The sequence below is a fragment of the Coptis chinensis genome, chromosome 4, assembly GCF_015680905.1.
Source record: "Coptis chinensis isolate HL-2020 chromosome 4, ASM1568090v1, whole genome shotgun sequence".
Lineage (NCBI taxonomy): Eukaryota > Viridiplantae > Streptophyta > Magnoliopsida > Ranunculales > Ranunculaceae > Coptis > Coptis chinensis.
Window position 1 is genome coordinate 48,394,265 of NC_141459.1, and position 18,853 is coordinate 48,413,117.

Below are 18,853 nucleotides of genomic sequence, written 5' to 3' on the forward strand. Positions count from 1 at the left end.
AGCTTATGAGGTGGAATTTGTCAACCCACTCCACCCTTCTTTGTTATATAGATTATGATCATTTATGTGAGGCAGGTCATGGTGAATCTCTAGTTATCATCAATAACCAAGTTTTTAAGTGACTTCTACTTATTGGATTTGATTATACTTGCCTATGAACTTATATAGACAGTGCGTGTCTTTGACTTAGGCTTGTGCTATTAATTTAACCAAACTCTCTGTAAAAATAATTTGCTCGGGCTTCACACCCTGTGCAGCAGCATCTGAAAATGCAACCACAGAAAAAAAATTACAACCAAAATTATATCGATCCCCCACATTCATAGTACGCCTAGTATAGATATGCATCTATTTCCAATGCTCTACATATACATGCCCTCAGTCTCATCTTGCCCGCCGCAGGGAACCTGAGAAGCCAAAGTGCACTGTTTGAGACACGCTTTAAAATATTACACCTGAAATGAATATGATACAGATGAGTCATACAGAAAAATCCATGTAAGACTGACAGTAAACATAATACTAAATTTCAAGTGGATTTTCATGTTACCAGGTTGTAAATATTTCAGGATCCATTTTGTACAACTGATTGAAACATGCAAATATGAACTTGTCTTCAGGTAATCCATAGTCTGATCTCTTGTGTTGGCAAACAGGATCCAATACATCACGATTTTTCTGAGAAAATACCTCGGTAACGTCAAAATTTAATCTAACCCGAAATGCCCAGAAAATGTGACAGAATTCAAAGTTTAAATGCAAGAGGTCCTCTTGAAACGGTAGTGAAATATCCTGAACGAATAAATAGCAGTCTCAAATATCAAACTTCCAACTGTAACTGAACACGATTAGTAAGATACTTCAAAAATGTAATATTTCAAAAAAATTGGATACAAACATTCAAAATGGTATCTTATATACTAGCCGGATATGAAATATCATCTTCAAATTCATAACTAAAGCTTATGTAATCACATCCAAAGTCCAAACAATCTAGTTAACCAATGCATTTAAAACAAGTTCTTTTCAGCAGAATTTGACAATTCATACTAACTACAGCGCACAAAGCATCTTCAAGAAGGTCACATGCGAAGTTTACTTATCAGACTTGTCTGAAATACATATCGGTGGCATAATTACCTGCTTATAATCATTTACAAAGTAACAGTGAGGAAGATGGACAAGCGTCTCAGAATAAATATGCGCATACCGAGTAGGAGAAACAAACTGCAAGGGGGAACATGCAATGTGTCAGGCCCAACAGAAGTTTATTTTCTGGAAAAAAATGACAAGTAACTTGAACCTTGATGTTCACCTCATCAGTTACCAAATAATCTATGTAGGTTGCTCCAGTATTTCCATGCTCCTAGCCTGATATATTTGCTTCACTCAAAATTCGAAAGAAGTACGATGAGAGTCCAGAAGAAACTCTGAAATATACCTTGTAAAAACTAACGTGACATAAAATAAACAATAAAACAAGTTCAACCATCTGCCAATGGGCTGAAAAAAGTTGAGGTCCTAACAAAAGCAGGTTAAAGAATTTTCAATTGCTAGTAGTACAAGACTTGTGAAACAGGATCACAAGATCACAACCATTTTGGCCTGGGAAAATATTACTTATAAAAAGAAATACTGTAAATAATCAACCAGTTCTCAATGTATGTGCAACACGATAAGCAAGAGTGAAGAGTCCATATGCACCACTAACTATGCTTTGAACATATTCAAACTCTATGTTGAGAAGTAGCTACAAGCACACACACCTTGTATAAAAGAATATTACACAGTCTATTCCTATTACATTATTGTCCAATACACCTCCATATATTAATAATTCCAATGGACAATCAAAAGCATAAAGCACAACTTCAATTCCAAGGACCTATCCCAGGAACACAATTGCAAATACTGAAATTTCTGGGAATCAAACATGACATTCATTCCAAAAAATCAACGTGTAATACTTACTTCTTGAGCCTGAGCAGGACTTGCAACCTTTCCTGTTCCAATAGCCCATACGGGCTCATAGGCCACAACAATGTTGGTCCAGTCGGATACTTTCTCTGCCAGAGAAGTTAACGAAGAAAAAGAAATACAAATCAGCGTCAAATCCTTAAGAAAGTTTCAAATAAGAAAACCTTTGTCCTTCAGCTGACCAGTTGCCCAAAGAAACACATACATCATACATAGAGGAAGATCAAAATGATTTGTCATGAGATGACTCTTACGAGGGGGGATAAGTGTGTTCATATTCTACAGTGCAGAAAACACTAGTGTATAACCATGAGAAAGCCATCAAGTGACTCAAACACTGAACATGGTTTTAAACAATAAGGATAACAAATATAAGTCCACCTGATTGGGACTCTCATCTGCAATATGAAGTAGATACAAAGCTTAAAGCACAAGCTCATTTTAATCAATAGGGAATGGTGGTACCTGCAATAGCTTTTGTTTGTGCAGCAACAACAGAGATTGTAGATCCAGCTTCTCGCTGTTCAAGGGGATTAACAGCAAAAACACGTATTGAGGATATCAAAAATTGATTGGTTGATGTCTCCAATTGTGAGGGGAGGTAATAAATGGAGCGGAAATAGAGAATGTGGAGATCCATTCGAAATCGAAATTGGAGGGGGGAAACATGGTGATCGTGGGGGATTCGTGGGTATGGACGTGGTGTGTGGGAAGCCGGGAAGATAAATTCTTAAATTTTTTTTTGAAGTTTTGAAATTTTGAAAATTCCGATAAACTGAAACAAAATTGAAAATTGTACTTCATTGGAAATTTGGCGACGGGGCAAATTCACATAGCCCAATTTTTCCATATCTGCCTATATTTCGCCCCCACCCAAAACCGAAATATATCGGTCTTTATCGAGATTTTGGAGATTCTAGCTTTTTTGAAATAGTTAAAATTTCAATATATATCATTATATATCGAATATATAACAACATATGTCACAATTATCTGTCAACCGTCAATATAATCGGTCAAACAATCAACAAGTCAATCGATATATATCAAATATATCGGATATATTGCTAATATATATCGGTCCAAAAATGAATCAAAATATCTCACCGAAATATCACATTATTTTCATATCGTGTACCCATATTCCGATATATTGATATATCATACGATATTTTCGGCCTTGGTTGAAGAGAAAAAGAACTAAGCTAGGGGTTCAATAATGTTTTTATTTTTCAATTTTTGGTTTAGGAGGGAAGTAAAATTAGCTTATGTGTTTGCTCAATAACCCCAAATATATATATAAACAATGATTGTTCATATGAATAGTGATTGCTCATAACTCATGTTAAGGTATGAACACTCATTGTTCATACCTAAAATAAGTATGAACAATGAGTCTTCATATAAACAATGATTATTCATAGCTTAGGTTGAGGTCTGAACCCCCCGAATAGGTATGAACAATCATTATAGGTAGGAACAGTCATTGTTCATACTCATAGCTCATGTTGATGTATAATATGAACAATAAGTGTTCATAGCTCATTTCATCCTTAGGAGTTATTAAAATTTAAAAACTGAGTTCGTGGGCTATTTAAATGTGGAGATTGGGTTTGTGAGTGATTATAAAAAAAACCATATCCTTAAGACTAGACAATACCATGGTGGTTTCTCAAGCTTGTTGATTGCATTACTAGCTCTAGTGGAGTCAGATTCCAAGTCAACCTCTTTATTCCCTTCTTCAATACATCGACCTAATAAGTATATATACTTCAATAGCTTTTAGCTCTTGCAAACAGTTCTTTATGTCTCTTACCTTCTAGTTATAGACAATTGAAGTTGGCTTAGATGTTTGCTGAAATCTTCGAGCATTTTTTTCCTTCCAAATTAAATGTCCTCCACTGATGCTCAGATAAAGACTTTATATATCTCTCCTGTAATGACAAATATCCCATATTTGAAATAAATTTTTTCCGATTTTGCATTTTATGTTGTTTTGGTCATTGTTCATACCTTATGTGATGTATGAACATACCTTATGTGATGTATGAACAATGATTGTTTATACCCAAATAGGTTTTAACATACTTCATACACTATGTTGATGTATGTTCATACCCCAAATATGTACGAACAATGATTATTCATACTCCAATATGCATTTTTATTGATTATACATTATGTTAAGGTATGAACTTATGAACAATAATTGTTCATACTCCAATATGTGTTATTACTGATTATACATTATGTTAAAGTATGAATTTATGAATAATGATTGCTCATACCCTAAATAGATATGAACAATGATACATCAAGTAATAAAAGTGCTAATCTTGTGAAAGACTTATTCTGATCATATTGACCCAACCCGGCCAATTCTAACTTCCAAGGTATGTGTCGTTTGCTTGGAGGTCACTTCTAGCATCTTATGTTTTTTGTCCTGTTTTCTCTTGTTGCATCTTCTTTTCCTATGTGGTATTGTGCATGCATTATTACTTCCAGTTTTATTAGAAACTTATACTACGGTATTAGTTTTACTTTCATTCAATATTACGAATCGGTTCTCTTCCTAATTGTTTGATTTATTTATTCTTACTCACTTATTGGTATTTTCACTTATATTAGCTGATGAGTGTTTCCTACCTAGGTGAGTTTATGTATTGTGTTTTTAATCTTAGTTGGTTTTCCTGTATCAAATTGGTAACAGATGACATATAGCCTTTCTTAAGCATTCACAAACAGCAATCCAGTTTGACTGTTTTCTAAATTTTGCTATGTTAGTTCTCATATATTCGTATACTGCACCTTCTCGTTTGCAAGTCAAAATGAACGTCTAAATGATCGTAAGGGTCCCAATTGTTATGCTCGACTAGAGTTATCAATATGTCGTTGAAGCCTCAAATATTAATGTTTCTTTATTTAGTTTTGATTTTCAGATTCCAATGGAAAAACTACATAAGGAGGTGGTTGGCATGAAGCTAGATTTATGTGCAATGAAATTGTATCTTGATGAGACTTTTAAAGGTTTAGCATCCCATGCCAACCAAATTGAGGATAGAGTTAAGTTGGAAATATCAACAAAGAAATGGGAGAATAATCCTGAGATGAGACATTTCGAAGCAGCTTTAATGGAACTAGAGAATACTCCTGTGCCAATTATTAGATATAAAGATGCTTCACCTATCACTCCTAAGCTGATGAAGGAGACAATGAAAGCAAAACGGAAGGTAAATTCATGCTAAGGATTTTATGATTAAGTAGAAACTATATTAATGAAAAGAAAAATAGTTGCATAGTGAGATGTTGTTATACCCTTGAAACGGTGTGTGCTAAGGATTCTTTAGACAATACCCCCATAGTAACAACGAAAAAGGTGCATTCACATCATTCTCATTTTACTTGTTACAAGCACCAAGATAACCATTTGTTATTGTTTTAGGTTGAGTTTGGTAAGAATATGGGTGATTGCTTCTTCTATCGCTATTTGGATTACTTCCCAGACGTTCTACAACCTTTAATTTTGGATATTGAAGATCTAAAGGGTGACGACAACTGTGGATTTAGGGCCTTGGCCATGGCATTGGGGTATGGCGAGGAGGGCTGGGTATAAGTACGAGTTAATATGATTTAAGAGTTGCACGCAAGTAAGGAAGAGTACATATGGATGTTCAGTCATGAAAACGTGACTTGTTGTGAGGGAAGTCTATTACACTTTAAGGGTGATGCTCCTGAGGAGAAATGGATGTTGCTACCTGAACATGGTTATCTTGTAGCGTCAAAGTATAGCGTTGCGATTGTGTATTTCTCAATGGCAGGTTGTCACACTTTTCTGCCGTTAAAGTCAGAATTCAATGAGAATGACTATAAAGTCATTGGTATTGGGCGTGTTCCAAACCACTTTTTAAAGTTGAATTTGGAAGCAAATTGTCCAATGCTAAAGATCGTAATATTTTGGGAAAAACATCATCGTGAAATCGCAGATGAATGGAAATCATATTTCATGTCTCGCTTTGATACATTTCCACTTGTCTCTTGCAGAGATGATCATTTGGGCGACCATGTGATTCTGAGTGATTCAAACTGACTTGGTAGGAGGCCACATTTGTTTAAGCTTTCGCCCTTTTATGGCTACAGTAGACTTTAAAACCTTGGAATCTTGTAGCCAATGTTCTTTATTAAGTTTAATGCAATTGTTTGAGCTAACTTTAAATTTGTGTAGAAAAAATAATAATATGTTCTTCATAATTTTGGATGTTGTTTGAAACAAGTTATTGCTTCCTCTTAAATTAGTAGCCAATGTTCTTTATTAAGTTTAATGCAATTGTTTGAGCTAACTTTAAATTTGTGTAGAAAAAATAATATGTTCTTCATAATTTTGGATGTTGTTTGAAACAAGTTATTGCTTCCTCTTAAATTAGTTATGCACAAGTAAAAAACTATCGAATCCAAAGCCTTGTGTGTATGTAAAATCATGAGTGACGCGATTTTGAGTTGTAATATGATCATGAATAGCTGCAATATTATCTTAAGTTGTAATATGATCATGAAATAGATGGAGAAAGAGAAAAAAAAAAAAAAAAAATTGTGCCTCTTTCAGATTAAACAATTAATTAAAAGTGGATCTAGATGGATTCGAACCATCAGCTTCTCAAATAATGAGCGCTCTTACCCTTTTGAGCTTATGGATCCATTGACAAAGACAAACATTCACTATATGATGAGTAACAAGTTCAGAGAAATCAAAGCACCTTGACTACTTATATTTTGTCTTCTATGTCTCTTATATCCTAAAATTACCTTCAGAGAGTATGTTTGAGACAAACCAGTTTCAGTCATGATGATCAGGCGTTTTATATCGTGCTCGTTTGCATATTCATACTGCTCTAATAAGAATTGTTGGTATTAATAAGGAGCACTTAAAAAGGCCTTAAGTGGTCTGGTGGTTGAGGCACACTTGAAAGATCCAGGTTCAACACCTACCAAATGTGATGAATTCACAGATAAGAAAAAGGGCACTATACAGAGCGCTTTACACAAAACAATGCTTAAACCAATTCTCAGCAGTTCCACAAAAGAGTGGATATCATATGATTTTTTAACGAAATCAGAAAAACAAAAACAAGAACTACTGGAAAGTATTTATCATACAGTATGACTGAATATCAACATAGTACTATACACAATCTATTTCCTATCAGCCTTCACATATCAGACTAATGTGGTCGTTTAAAAATGAAAAAGAGCCTAGCTTCTCTCGCTCCTTTTCGTCTCCTTATTAGGTAAAAGAATTTGCCCCTTTTTTTCTTTGAAAATGAATTTTGCATATACTAATACCAATTGATATCTACTGTCTCGGATTTTCCAATAAATCAGAAAATATTGGGTGATATTATCTGTTTAGTAGGTCATAGATTAGAAACTTTAACAGATCGAAAACTCGTATCATGTTAGGCTCTACACCAGCCATCAATTTGGTGACCACCAGGTCTTCAACAGTATTGAACACTTTATTCCTCAAATTAGTGGTCAATTGAGTAAATATTTGGATATAGTTGTAACATTAACTAAAATTAAGAAAGAATTATAGAGATTTTTTTTAATCAATCTTTTAAGAAATTGAAAAAAAAACGAACAATAGAAATCAAACTGGTATCTCGAATGTGATACTAGTCACCAATAAGTAACTCAGAGAAGGATAGACAATAAGACAATCTCATTCAGCTTCTAACAAATCAACTAATAATGTGTGCTTGCAAGACTGCGGACAGATTATCTATCGGATCACGGGCACCAACGATCCGTTTGCTATCATCATCTTTAAGAAAGGAGAAAACCCTGCATGATTAAGAGCCCGATGCACCAGCTAATGCAAAGAAGGCACGCAAGTCCAACATTAAGTCGAGAATCATTCATCCATGCGTCATAGTATACCACTGTACCTTTCAAGCTTCTATCCCCTCCCTTCTTTGCAAGAGTAGGAAAACGTTCAACAGACTCTTCAGCAGAATATTAACGAGACAAATGCAGAAGCCGCAGCCCTGCGACCAGGTTGTACTTTTTCAACCCCATCCAGTAGTACACTACATCAAACCAGTTGAAACATGGTGTCATGCATGGCAAGGCATGACATAAGTGGGGAGCATTCTGGATAACCTGTTTGCGCTCCTCATGGGCATGGAAAACCAACTTCAGTTGCCCATAGTCAAAATTAAAGACAACTTTCTCCAAGTAGCGAACACCTAAGAAAAGAGGCAAGTACAGACAACTAATTGAGTAATGATTAAGGGGAAATAATATTTATTGTGATTTACAATAGTACAAGCTGATTAGATGGAACAATTATTCTAAACTTCAAAGTATTGGCAGCTAGATTGATACTTCTACTGTCATGAAGCGCTGACCACCTAAAGTAAATTTTCAGTGACACTAAAAACAACTTAGTCGGCCGATTTAAGCTTACTTCCAGATAAAAGAAAATGACAAAATAGTGAACAGGTTGACATCTATGAACTAAATCACAAACAAAACCAAAACCAAAACCAAAACCAAAAATAAAAACAATAAAAAAAAGAAGCAGAACTAACACTAGCTCCACAACATAGTTGTTACTGTTTCAGATGTTCTTAACGTTCATTAAAGTGTGTTCCATAGCTTGAGATCAAGCTCCATCAAGAAGACAAAAAGACTAATGCTCTTTGGTCGCTCAGATGAACCATAGAGCAATGGCTACACACAGATACCAATGCCAATATCAATACGAGGAATGGGGATTCGACACTTCTTCTCGTAAATGTTGAGAATATATAGATACACGTATCACATCAAGTATGTTGATACTATAATTATTTTTAGTGATTATACTCATATCCAACTAAATATAACATTCCTACAACAACGTTTTCTGTATTGCCCTTTGTCGCATCATACATTTAAGTATCAAACTATCAACATCTAAAAGAAACAAGGTAATATTATCGAGAGCAAGGAACTTATTGCAAACTCATAAGGGATTGGTCTCATATCCATCTTGAATCATGTACCATATAATAACACAAGGATACTAATAAGTTGCGAATAAAAGGTTAAGAAAACACTAATCCATTAAAAGATTTATTTGTGATTGGTCTCATATCGCACCCAGTATATAATTTGCAACAAAAATGTCATTGCACTACATAAGTTGAAGTAAACTAGTCTCAATTTCAATTTCCTCATCCATTTACTTAAACTAGTCTCCTGCCACTCAATGGAGAAACTATCACTCAACTCCAACAAATCCAATGACTATAAACCTTAATTCCCATATTACCAATGCATTAGGAAAATGCCCTTTCCTCCTAAACAACATTGACATCTAAACAAATATACAAATAATGAGAAACAATATAAAAACAAACCTCCATGAATCAATTTGGTGGACCTAGAAGAAGTCCCAGAAGAAAAATATTCTCTTTCAACCAAACCAACATTGAAACCTCTAGTAACAGCATCAAGAACAATACCACAACCAGTAGCACCACCACCAATAACAAGAACATCAAGTGGATTAATTTTACTTGATCCTATTAACCCAGATACTTGTACTTGTCTAGATGGAACACTTGCATTGAAATCACTATCTTTTTCCTATACCTTTCTAAAAAAACTACTCCCTGTATCGCTGTAAGAAAAGGTTGAGCTTGACAGTAGCCGCACCAGTAGGGCCCAGGCCGAAGAAATGAGAGATGAACCCATGTCCACCTTCTCATCTTCCGACACCACTACGTCTTGTACATAGTGCTTTGACACAGACGGACACAACAACTTCACAATTCTTCTTCTTCTTCTGCTGTTTGGATGAATGCTAGTAGTTACAACCTTACAGATGGGTAAGGGTGGAATTCGAGCTAATCGAGCCGAGCTTTAGTGTGCTCAGGCTCGGCTCGGAAATAAAAAGAGAGGCTTAGGCTCGGCTCGAAAATAGTGGCGAGCTTTAAAATAGGCTTGAGCTCGGCTCAAATGATATATAGAAAGCTCAGCTCGAGCTCAATAAGCTTGTTTAACCAAACAAACTCGAGCCGAGCTCAAGCTCATTTGTTATACGAGCTTGTCAGGCTTGAAATCTGAATATGCAATACAAAATTAAATAACCCACATTCATAAATTATAAGTGATTGTCTGAAGCTTGCTAGGCTTGAAATATGATTACAGTACAAAATAAAAAGACTCCCAACCATGCAACCACTTACTGACTTACATATTACTGACTTACATTCATAAATCATAACTGAACTGACTGACATACTAACTGATTTTAAGGGAAAAAAGAACAAAAAGTGGGCACCACTTTGATCCCAGTTCAATCTACTTGGTAACTTGCACAAGTTTTCCCACCATCACACATTTGAAGCTTTAGTCTGCACAAAAAAGAATGAAGCCCAGTTTGCACAAAAAGGGATCAAGGCCAGGCTAATCTACACAAAAAAGAATCAAGGCCAATCTGCACAAAAACGAATCAAGGCCAAGCCTGTCTACACAAAAAAGAATCAATGTCAGTCTGCACAAAAAGGAATCAAGATCATGTTCAATAATTTGTTTAGCTACAATTAATATACAAAAATAATAACTATAGAAAGCATTATAATTACTAGACAACCAGTAAAGTAAAGGACAACTTACATTTATTTTACAAAACAAAATGCAAATGGTGATTAGGATTAGAAGAACACCTTTACAATAGTGGAGGCGTGGAGCAAATTAAACTATGTGGCCTGGCCATGCAAAGCAAGCACCACTATGAGTGTATTTAATGCACTAAAGTTTTAGTAATATTGAACTTACATATAAAAAATATATATACTTACATTCACAGATTTGCCAATCCCAAAGTTCGCAACCAATCTCCGGTACAAACCAATGTTTATATTGTTTCCGCACTTAATGAACTTCGATGATCATCAATGACTCTACCAGGAGCACTAAAGGCACTCTCAGAAGCCACCGAAGTCACCAGGATCGAAAGAATGTCCCGAGCCATTTTTGAAAGGATCCGAAACTTCAAAGTGTTCGCTTTCCACCAGTTTAGAACATCAAAAGTACCATCACAGCCAATATAGATGCCTTCTTCCAAATACACTTCTATCTCAGACTTAGCATTTGATTGAACACAATTTGTTTCCGTGGCCCACATTTCAAATTCACACCTCGACTCGGCTATCTCACTTGAGCTACTACTTCTAGCTCCACTCTCTTGGTTAATATTACCCCCCTCTGCTTCTTTGGATACATAATCCTCAAAAAGCTCAATCATTGAATCACGAACAACTTTAAGTTTATCTTCAGCAGTTTGGGTGGGATAAAATTTGCTAAAAGCATACTCGATATATTTCAATTTGTTTCGGGGGTCTAGGGCAGCACCTATTGCCATCAAAAGGTTGCATTCTTCCCAATATTTATCAAATTTGTCTTTCATGGCTTTTACCATACGAGCCATCCATTCTCTAGTATCCATAGACATTTGCAACAAGATCTGTTTTATCTTCCAAATTTCAGGAAAAAACATATTAGAAGTTGGATAGAATTGACCAGAAAATGCTTTTGTTGCATCATTAAAGATCTTCAAAAACCTGCATACCTCCGAAGCTCTTACTCATTCATCCTCAAACAGTAACCACTCATATTGAGAGTCTCTAACCTTGTACCTTGGAAAGACTTCTTTAAAGAGAAGTGCAAACCTCAACATGTCATATGTTGAGTTCCACCTAGTGGATACATCCAGAACCAAAGATTGGGTGGTTGTCAACTTCAATTGTTTCACAATCTCATTAAACTTGTGAAGTCGTGAAGGGGTCAATGTGACATACTTCACACTTTCATGAACATTCTCCACAACACGTTTGATCTCTTTCAAGCCATCTTGCACCATAAGATTCAGAATATGTGCACAACACCTAACATGGAATATTTTACCACCAAAATAAAGGTTTTCTCCAAAACTAGTCAAGAGGCTAGTAACAGCTGCATCGTTTGCAGAGGCATTATCAAGTGTAATGGAAGACACTTTTTCCTCGATCCCCCACACACTAAGACATTGAAAAATGCAATCAGCAATGTTAACTCCAGTGTGAGGAGGTGGCAAGTAACAAAAGCTCAAGACACGCTTTTGGAGCTTCCACTCTGAGTCTACAAAGTGACCGGTGAGGCACATATAACCAACAGTTTGGTTAGAGGTCCACAAATCAGATGTTAAACCAATCTTCCCAACATTTCCTAATGTTGACCTCAACTTCGACTTCTCACATTCATAGACTTTCAAACAGTAATCCCTAATAGGTTTGCGATTAATTGGATCAAAGCAGGGATTGAGAACTTTACAAAAAAAGCACAAACAATTCATGTTCTACCATCTTAAAAGGATATTCATGCGCAATGATGGCCTTTGCTAAAATATCTATTGCTTTTTGTTGATCAAACTTATATGCAGTCAAACCATCATGACTATCAAATGACAAAAGAGATTGTTTAGGACCTTTACCTTGACCAGAAATCGCGAGCAATACGAGGTATACAAATAGGTATGTGCCTTCTAAGATGACTTGTTGGCCCCTCATCAGTATAAGAAAGCCTCAGCTTGCAATGTTTACATTCACCCTTCTTTTCGCCGACAATTACTTCTATAAATTCCTTCCAAACAACGGATGTCTTGGCCCTAACCCTCTTCTTTGGATTCTCGAGTTGTTCGTGTTGTTCGGTGTGAAATTTCTTCTTTGTGTTGCTCCACTTTGATGTTCATGTAGTAGAAGTGCTTGGCGTTTGCAAAGGCGTGCACTTGAAACAATTTCGGGTTACCAAATCAGACATATCTAGTCAAAAGTTTCAAACCAATAAGTTTTTAAGAAGAAAGTAAAAAAAGGAATAATCAATCACAAGAAATAAACAATCAATTCATGCGTCCCTAGAAAAAAATAAACAATTACAAGATTTCAACCGAGAATGAATTGAAAGAAGCTAAGAAGCCAGTCCGAAAATCACTTTCTCTCACCCATTCAAAAATGGAATTAGTCTCAAGTCTTAACACAACCACAACCAACTATACTAATCGGTGAAAACTACTAGACCATGTTAAAAGAATCAATCGATCAATTTCTCAATGAAATTAGCCGTGGCATTTCTGATTTTTCAGGTTTTGTTTCAATTTTCTTTCATTTACTACATGCTAGAGTTGACCCACCACTTGAAACTATCCCCTATGCAGTTAGTTTTTAGTGTCGTCTTGTTTTGCAATAGAAAATAATTGGGCCTGACAACTGGAACCCCTAATTTGACAAGTTTGTTAATAATTTAAGAGGCTCACAAAGTATTGTATAACCCCTGCATCGCAGAGTGTGCACAAACCAGCATGCCAAATGACAAAACTACCAAATTAACAATAAATAAGGTTTCCATGCAAAGAAATGTGCAACTAAATTGATCAAGACCCAAAATTCCATTTGCTAACTAAAATTGATATTTTCTATTTTTCTTCTAGGCATCTTAAATGGAACATTGCAGTCAATTTAGCACAAGTTGTTATCACCTATTTTTTTTTACCAACAATCAGTAATGCGCCTTCTTTCTTATGCAGTGTGATGCTGCAAACCAGCTACAAGTTGACCTGGTATGAGTTTACAGAGGTAGCTTATGTTCAAGCCTATTAGTGTAGAGAATGTTCCCTCTTGTGACCCTACGCTATGCACTCTTTTGTATTTGCAGTTCGATGAGAATATATTTTCCATATCCACTTCAATTTCTTTTATTTTCAGTTTTCAGTTTTTCTTTTTTTTTCTATAATCTTACTCCCTTGTAAAGTTGTTCAAATACAACTTTTCATGATGTCGTAAAGACTGCACCCTTTTCTTGATGTAAAATGCGATTGAGCTCTATAAGCACCTTTATAACAAGTGTACATGCAGTTCCTAAAAGTAGAAAAAGAAATTGGAACAAGGTTATAATAAATAATGAAATGACTCACTTGTAAAATAGTGCCTTGAGTGTTTTTCTTCAACGGCAGCTAAACAGAATGGGAGATTTTGAAGTGATGTAGGTTGTCAAATTAATACTAGCTTCTCCAAGAATACTAGATCGGGGTGATCCCGTAACACAACAACAAGTTAATAAACTTGAAACTTCGACAAAAAATAAATAAATGCAGCATACCATACCATGGAAACAATGAAAATGATGTTAAAAATGGACAAGCATACTGCTCCAGATTATTCCAGAAACAATGACATTTAAAATTCAACCGCACATGAACAATGACATGGTGTTGACTGTTGAATTAAGAGAGGAAGGAGAAAAGTAATTATAAATTACTCAAGGGATCGAAATGAGAAAAGAAAATTCAACTCCTACTTTTGAGGAAATAGATATAAAGACGTGTTTCAGACTTTTAGCTACTTACTTGTTTTGTTTCTTGTAATGGTTTGAAATCTGTTGCTGTGATTTCTCCCGTGTTTTATGAGTTGTCGAAAGTGGGGCTGTTTCAGTTGTTGGGGAAGAAAAACGTTGACAAGAAAGAGGGATAAGCTAATCCATTTCCTCGCGACATTACAAACACAACAATAAATTGAAAGAAAATAGATGACCAAAAACCAAAGAGAAAAAAAAAAAAAGAAAGAAAATAGAGTGAGAGTGGTGAACTTGTCTTGATGTTGTTGGGAAGAGAGAGAGAGAGAGAGAGAGAGAGAGAGAGAGAGAGAGAGAGAGAGAGAGAGAGAGAGAGAGAGCCTTTGTTGATGAAACCCTACAAAGAATGATTTTTTTCTTGCGGCGTGAATGTCTGAATGAAACCCTGAAAATGAAAGATGGGTTGCTAAACTATATAACTTGGGTCATGGGTATGGGTATTGGACTATTGGTTGATCCACTGACCCGTAATCTACAATTTTATTATAGTGTATTTAGACGAGCCGGCTCGCGAGCTAATCAGGCTCGGCTCGGGCTCGGGCTCGACTCGTTTATAGACGAGCCTTAATCTGAGCTCGAGCTTGGTTCATATAACTAAACGAGCGAGCCATAAACGAACTGAGCCCGAGCCGACACTACTAAAAGAAGGGCTTTTTGTGTCACTTATTTTTTTTGTCTCGTGCCACTTACTAGAAAAAAGTGACACACAGAGTTTTGGTGTGTCACTTTTTTATGGAACGAGGGCTGATGTGTTGCTTCTAAGAAAAGTGACACAAGTAATTTTATTTTTTGTGTCCCATTATTTGAACGTGACACTAGTGGTTTGACTTGTTGTGTCACTTCGGGATGTAAAAATATCGAAAACAAAATTAACAAATTATCAAAATGAATAAGCGACATGAGTAATTGTCGTATGCGAAACTCAAAGTCGTGATTTGGGCACGGGGATATATTTTTAGGTTCTCTCCCCCAAAAAGAACTAACTTACTGAACCTAGAAGGAAAAGAAATAGAAACGTAAGTCATTTAAATCACTTAGGGTTAAAAAAAATGTAAGAAGAAAAAACAAAAAAAAGCGCCTCATGCAGCTTATTTGAAGAGACCGTTCTTCCTCCCAACTAATTCTCACCGGCATTCTAACACCATGTGCGCTCTCCCACCCATCGGTCTCTCATCCATCCCTCGTTCTCTGTCCTAGTTCTCTTTCCAGCTGTCTCTCTCTCTTGCGAGCAAGAAAATAAAGGTAATTTTTTTTTTCGTTTTTATTTGTCTAGCATTGTTGTCCTTTTTTCTTAAATCATTTGGAAGGCGAATCTTTTGGTTGGTTTCATAACATTTTTAGTTTTCCGAAGCTTTAACCTTTAACTTTTTCGTCTTTCCAAAGAGCGTATAGTTTGTCTTCTTGACTTTCAAAATTAGGTCAAGGAAATAACCTTAAACTAAGAAGCGGACTTTCTTGTCAAATTAGCCGTCCTCATCATTTTCGAAGTCATCCAGGCGTCGTCATTCATCTCACACCAATCTCCCTTATAGGCTTATATCGATGCTAAAAAAACAACCTCTTCTAGTCTACTTCTTAGTTAAGCAATTTGGATCTGTGGACTCAAGCCGATGATGACATCTTTACTAGGGAATTAGGGATACGGGATAATTTTGACTCCCATTAGGAGTGCATGTTAATAGTAAATTTCTGCTCTGCTGGTTAAAACAGAAATATCGTTGAAGTCTCTACTATTATTGGATTGGCTAAGTTATGATCATGCTGTAGTTAGGAACCATACGATTCCATCATGTGGACATTTGTCAGCTTTGTATGTTTGCCGATGATATCTTGATTTTTCCTTGACTATATCCCACTAAAAGAGAAAAGGAAGAGAAAATTCTAGTCTCTCCAATCATTATGGTTGGCAAATGTCCACATAACACTTCAAAGGCCAAAAACATAACACTATGTATGCCTGATGTGTTTGTTAGATTATAAGTTGCTATTTGGGGGGTAACTTCCAGACAAAGACAAACTTTCTGCAGCCTTGGAAAGAAGGCGATTCGGAGTTGAGTTCGTGAGCATGAGATGCAAATGCAGACAAAAAAATTCTAGAAGCATTGCAATGTTTGTCTGCGGATAGCAATTGTCGGTGGGTCTTGTATAGTTCACTTATGACTTGTATTATCGAATAACTGACTATATGACCCATCATTCTAGAAACTACATAAGCTGTAGTAATATCAGGTACCTCGCTGGAACCTTGATGTATCTTGAGTTGGGATGGTAGATTTTTCTGTTGTTTCTTAACGGTAGCTGTTTAATATCTTAGATTTATTTGAAATTGAATCACAGTAACAAACCTTAAGTTTGGGGGGGGGGGGATGATGTTTACATTGCCAGTTTTGACTTTGATTAATAATATTTGGTTATAAAAGTAAAAAGTAAATAAATTCAGTACAAAGATGTGTAGTGGTTTATGTAAATCTGTATTTTTTTCGATAGTGTGCGTATTAGGACCGCATAGAATATAGGAACACATCTTTATGCTCTATGTGGGTGGGATCTGTGAGATGTGATTGTTGAGGGTACGGAGTTCTAGACTTCTAGCTATATCACCCGTCTTTTATGGTTTCGTTGTTTCTAGGAGTTAAATGCAATCTGACAACATGTGTTTTTGGCTGCAAAGGAGGCTGGTTTAATAAGTAATAAGGTAAATCTTTTACTAAATGTGACGACTTAACAGAATGTATATATATGTTGTAGATATTTATATTCGACTTTTAGAATTGCTCGAGCAAAAAGCACGCATTTAGTAACTTCGAGAAAGTTTTACTATTTATACAAAGGATGATGAGAAGGTTCAATATATATATATTGAAGTTGGTGAAGAACATTTAACGATTGTATGCTTTTAATTCCTTTCAACATAGGGTAATTGTGCTTATACATTTGCAGTACATACACATTAGTTTCATATAATTTTTTTTTTCCAATTGGTTATATAATTAAAAGTGTTTAATTGGATTTGTATCCACATAACTGGTCATGTAGGGGGCTTTGGGTCTTAATGGTTCTTGACATACCATCAATGGAAGTGTACTGGTTGGACTCTTTAAAAGATTTTCGAGGGCTGCCTGCCAGATCTAGCTTTTAAATTATTAGTGAACACGTGAGTTTAGTCTTTATTTATTGTATTTTTCATTGTATATTTGATTCTATCTTGAAAATAATGAGAATGAAACGAATGCATTTTCAGTGCGATCAAGACATCAAATATGCCCAAAGCAAAGAGAAAGATGAATCCAAATCTAAATTGGAACTATGTGACAGTAAGCTTAGTTTCTTTGGAAGACAATACAAAGTATCTTCCAATTTGTGTATATATGTTAATGCAAATATTAATTATGTGTAGTGCCTACAATAACAAAGGGAGATTGTATGCGGATATTATGTATTGCGTTTTATGCGAGATTTAGTGGAGGATCCTGGTCCACCACTAAAAAAAAAAGGTGACTGTAAAGTAGCATTATTTTTCATAGTGTGCTAGCTTATAAATTGGTGCATGTGTAAATATGGTAAATATGGTAGGCAATGCATTGCCTGCATTATTCATTTTCATAGTATTTATAATATATTTTTCGTCGAACAGGTATTGGAGTTCTCTAGCAAGAAGAGTTACACCACTGAAATAGATGAACTTCGTCTTGAATTCATCGACTTTATCCAACAATTTATCTGAGTAGTTAATTTGGGTAAGTGGGTTTCCATATTTTCCCTTTCTTTATGTATATATACTTTTCTTATCGATTTTTTTTTCTTACCTGTGCAATATACCCTTCTTGATTCACTTGCTTTTTAATTTATATACTAGTCATAGTGGAATGAGGACTTCGTGATGCAGATGCATGGATCGATTAACAGATGAATAGATGGCAGCTAGGTTTTTTGGTGTTGGAAGTGCGCACATACAACAAGCTAAGATATGGCTAGGATAGCGTTGGCGTCATGTAGTTTTTTTTTTGTTTGCTTTATTGTGATTCTTTTGGTATGGGAATGACTTATTTTCCTGGGAGTCAAACTGGATGATAGATACTAAGTTTGATCCATGAAATCAATAGAAATTAATTGTTTTGAATGTCGTTTCTTTTTTCCCGAGTGGATGTTGTTTCCATATCATAAAGCAGGTTAAAGTGATTTTGGTTGTGATGTTTTGATAAATGTATGTGGATGTTGTTTCTGTCATAAAGCAGGTTAATGGGATTTTGGTTATGACGTATAGGATGCAGGTTGAGAAATGAATACGATCGAATACAAAAATGAGAAAAAGTTTTTTTTTAAAATTATTTTCATTTGTCTCACTTTTGGAAAAAGTGACATAATATCTATAAAAAAGTGACACAATGACCACTCTTATGTGTCTCTTTCTTTTTCATATGAGTTACATGGAGTTGATTCCCAAAAG

General features: G+C 35.5%; 2 protein-coding genes and 1 long non-coding RNA gene across 7 annotated transcripts; 1 reads left to right on the forward strand and 2 right to left on the reverse strand.

Moving 5' to 3' along the window:
- Positions 1 to 176: 176 nt before the first annotated feature.
- LOC147503795 (triosephosphate isomerase, cytosolic-like) lies at positions 177 to 2,729 on the reverse strand. Of its 4 annotated transcripts, none has more exons than XR_015220264.1 (6): positions 2,443 to 2,717; positions 1,972 to 2,066; positions 1,316 to 1,388; positions 1,141 to 1,227; positions 551 to 678; positions 177 to 455 (listed from the first exon to the last, which is right to left on the reverse strand). XR_015220264.1 is itself a non-coding variant. In XM_086603996.1 (6 exons), exons 1-3 carry the CDS (start codon positions 2,615 to 2,617, stop codon positions 1,336 to 1,338), a joined length of 318 nt encoding a protein of 105 aa, XP_086460122.1. In that variant the 5' UTR covers positions 2,618 to 2,729; the 3' UTR covers positions 177 to 407; positions 551 to 678; positions 1,141 to 1,227; positions 1,316 to 1,335. The 4 variants fall into 4 exon arrangements, 2 of the variants coding, with proteins under 2 accessions (XP_086460122.1, XP_086460121.1); XR_015220265.1 differs by having other exon boundaries at positions 1,316 to 1,383; positions 1,972 to 2,060; positions 2,443 to 2,715; XM_086603996.1 differs by having other exon boundaries at positions 177 to 407; positions 1,316 to 1,383; positions 2,443 to 2,729.
- Positions 2,730 to 11,608: 8,879 nt separating this feature from the next.
- LOC147503796 (zinc finger BED domain-containing protein RICESLEEPER 2-like) lies at positions 11,609 to 12,569 on the reverse strand. The gene is made up of 2 exons (XM_086604960.1): positions 12,349 to 12,569; positions 11,609 to 12,284 (listed from the first exon to the last, which is right to left on the reverse strand). Exons 1-2 carry the CDS (start codon positions 12,567 to 12,569, stop codon positions 11,609 to 11,611), a joined length of 897 nt encoding a protein of 298 aa, XP_086461086.1.
- A 5,200-nt stretch (positions 12,570 to 17,769) lies between these two features.
- Positions 17,770 to 18,526, forward strand: LOC147503797 (uncharacterized). Of its 2 annotated transcripts, XR_015220267.1 has the most exons (3): positions 17,770 to 17,900; positions 18,041 to 18,143; positions 18,293 to 18,526. It is a non-coding gene; the product is annotated as an uncharacterized LOC147503797 (long non-coding RNA). The 2 variants fall into 2 exon arrangements; XR_015220266.1 differs by lacking the exon at positions 17,770 to 17,900 and having other exon boundaries at positions 17,913 to 18,143.
- The last annotated feature ends 327 nt before the right edge of the window (positions 18,527 to 18,853 follow it).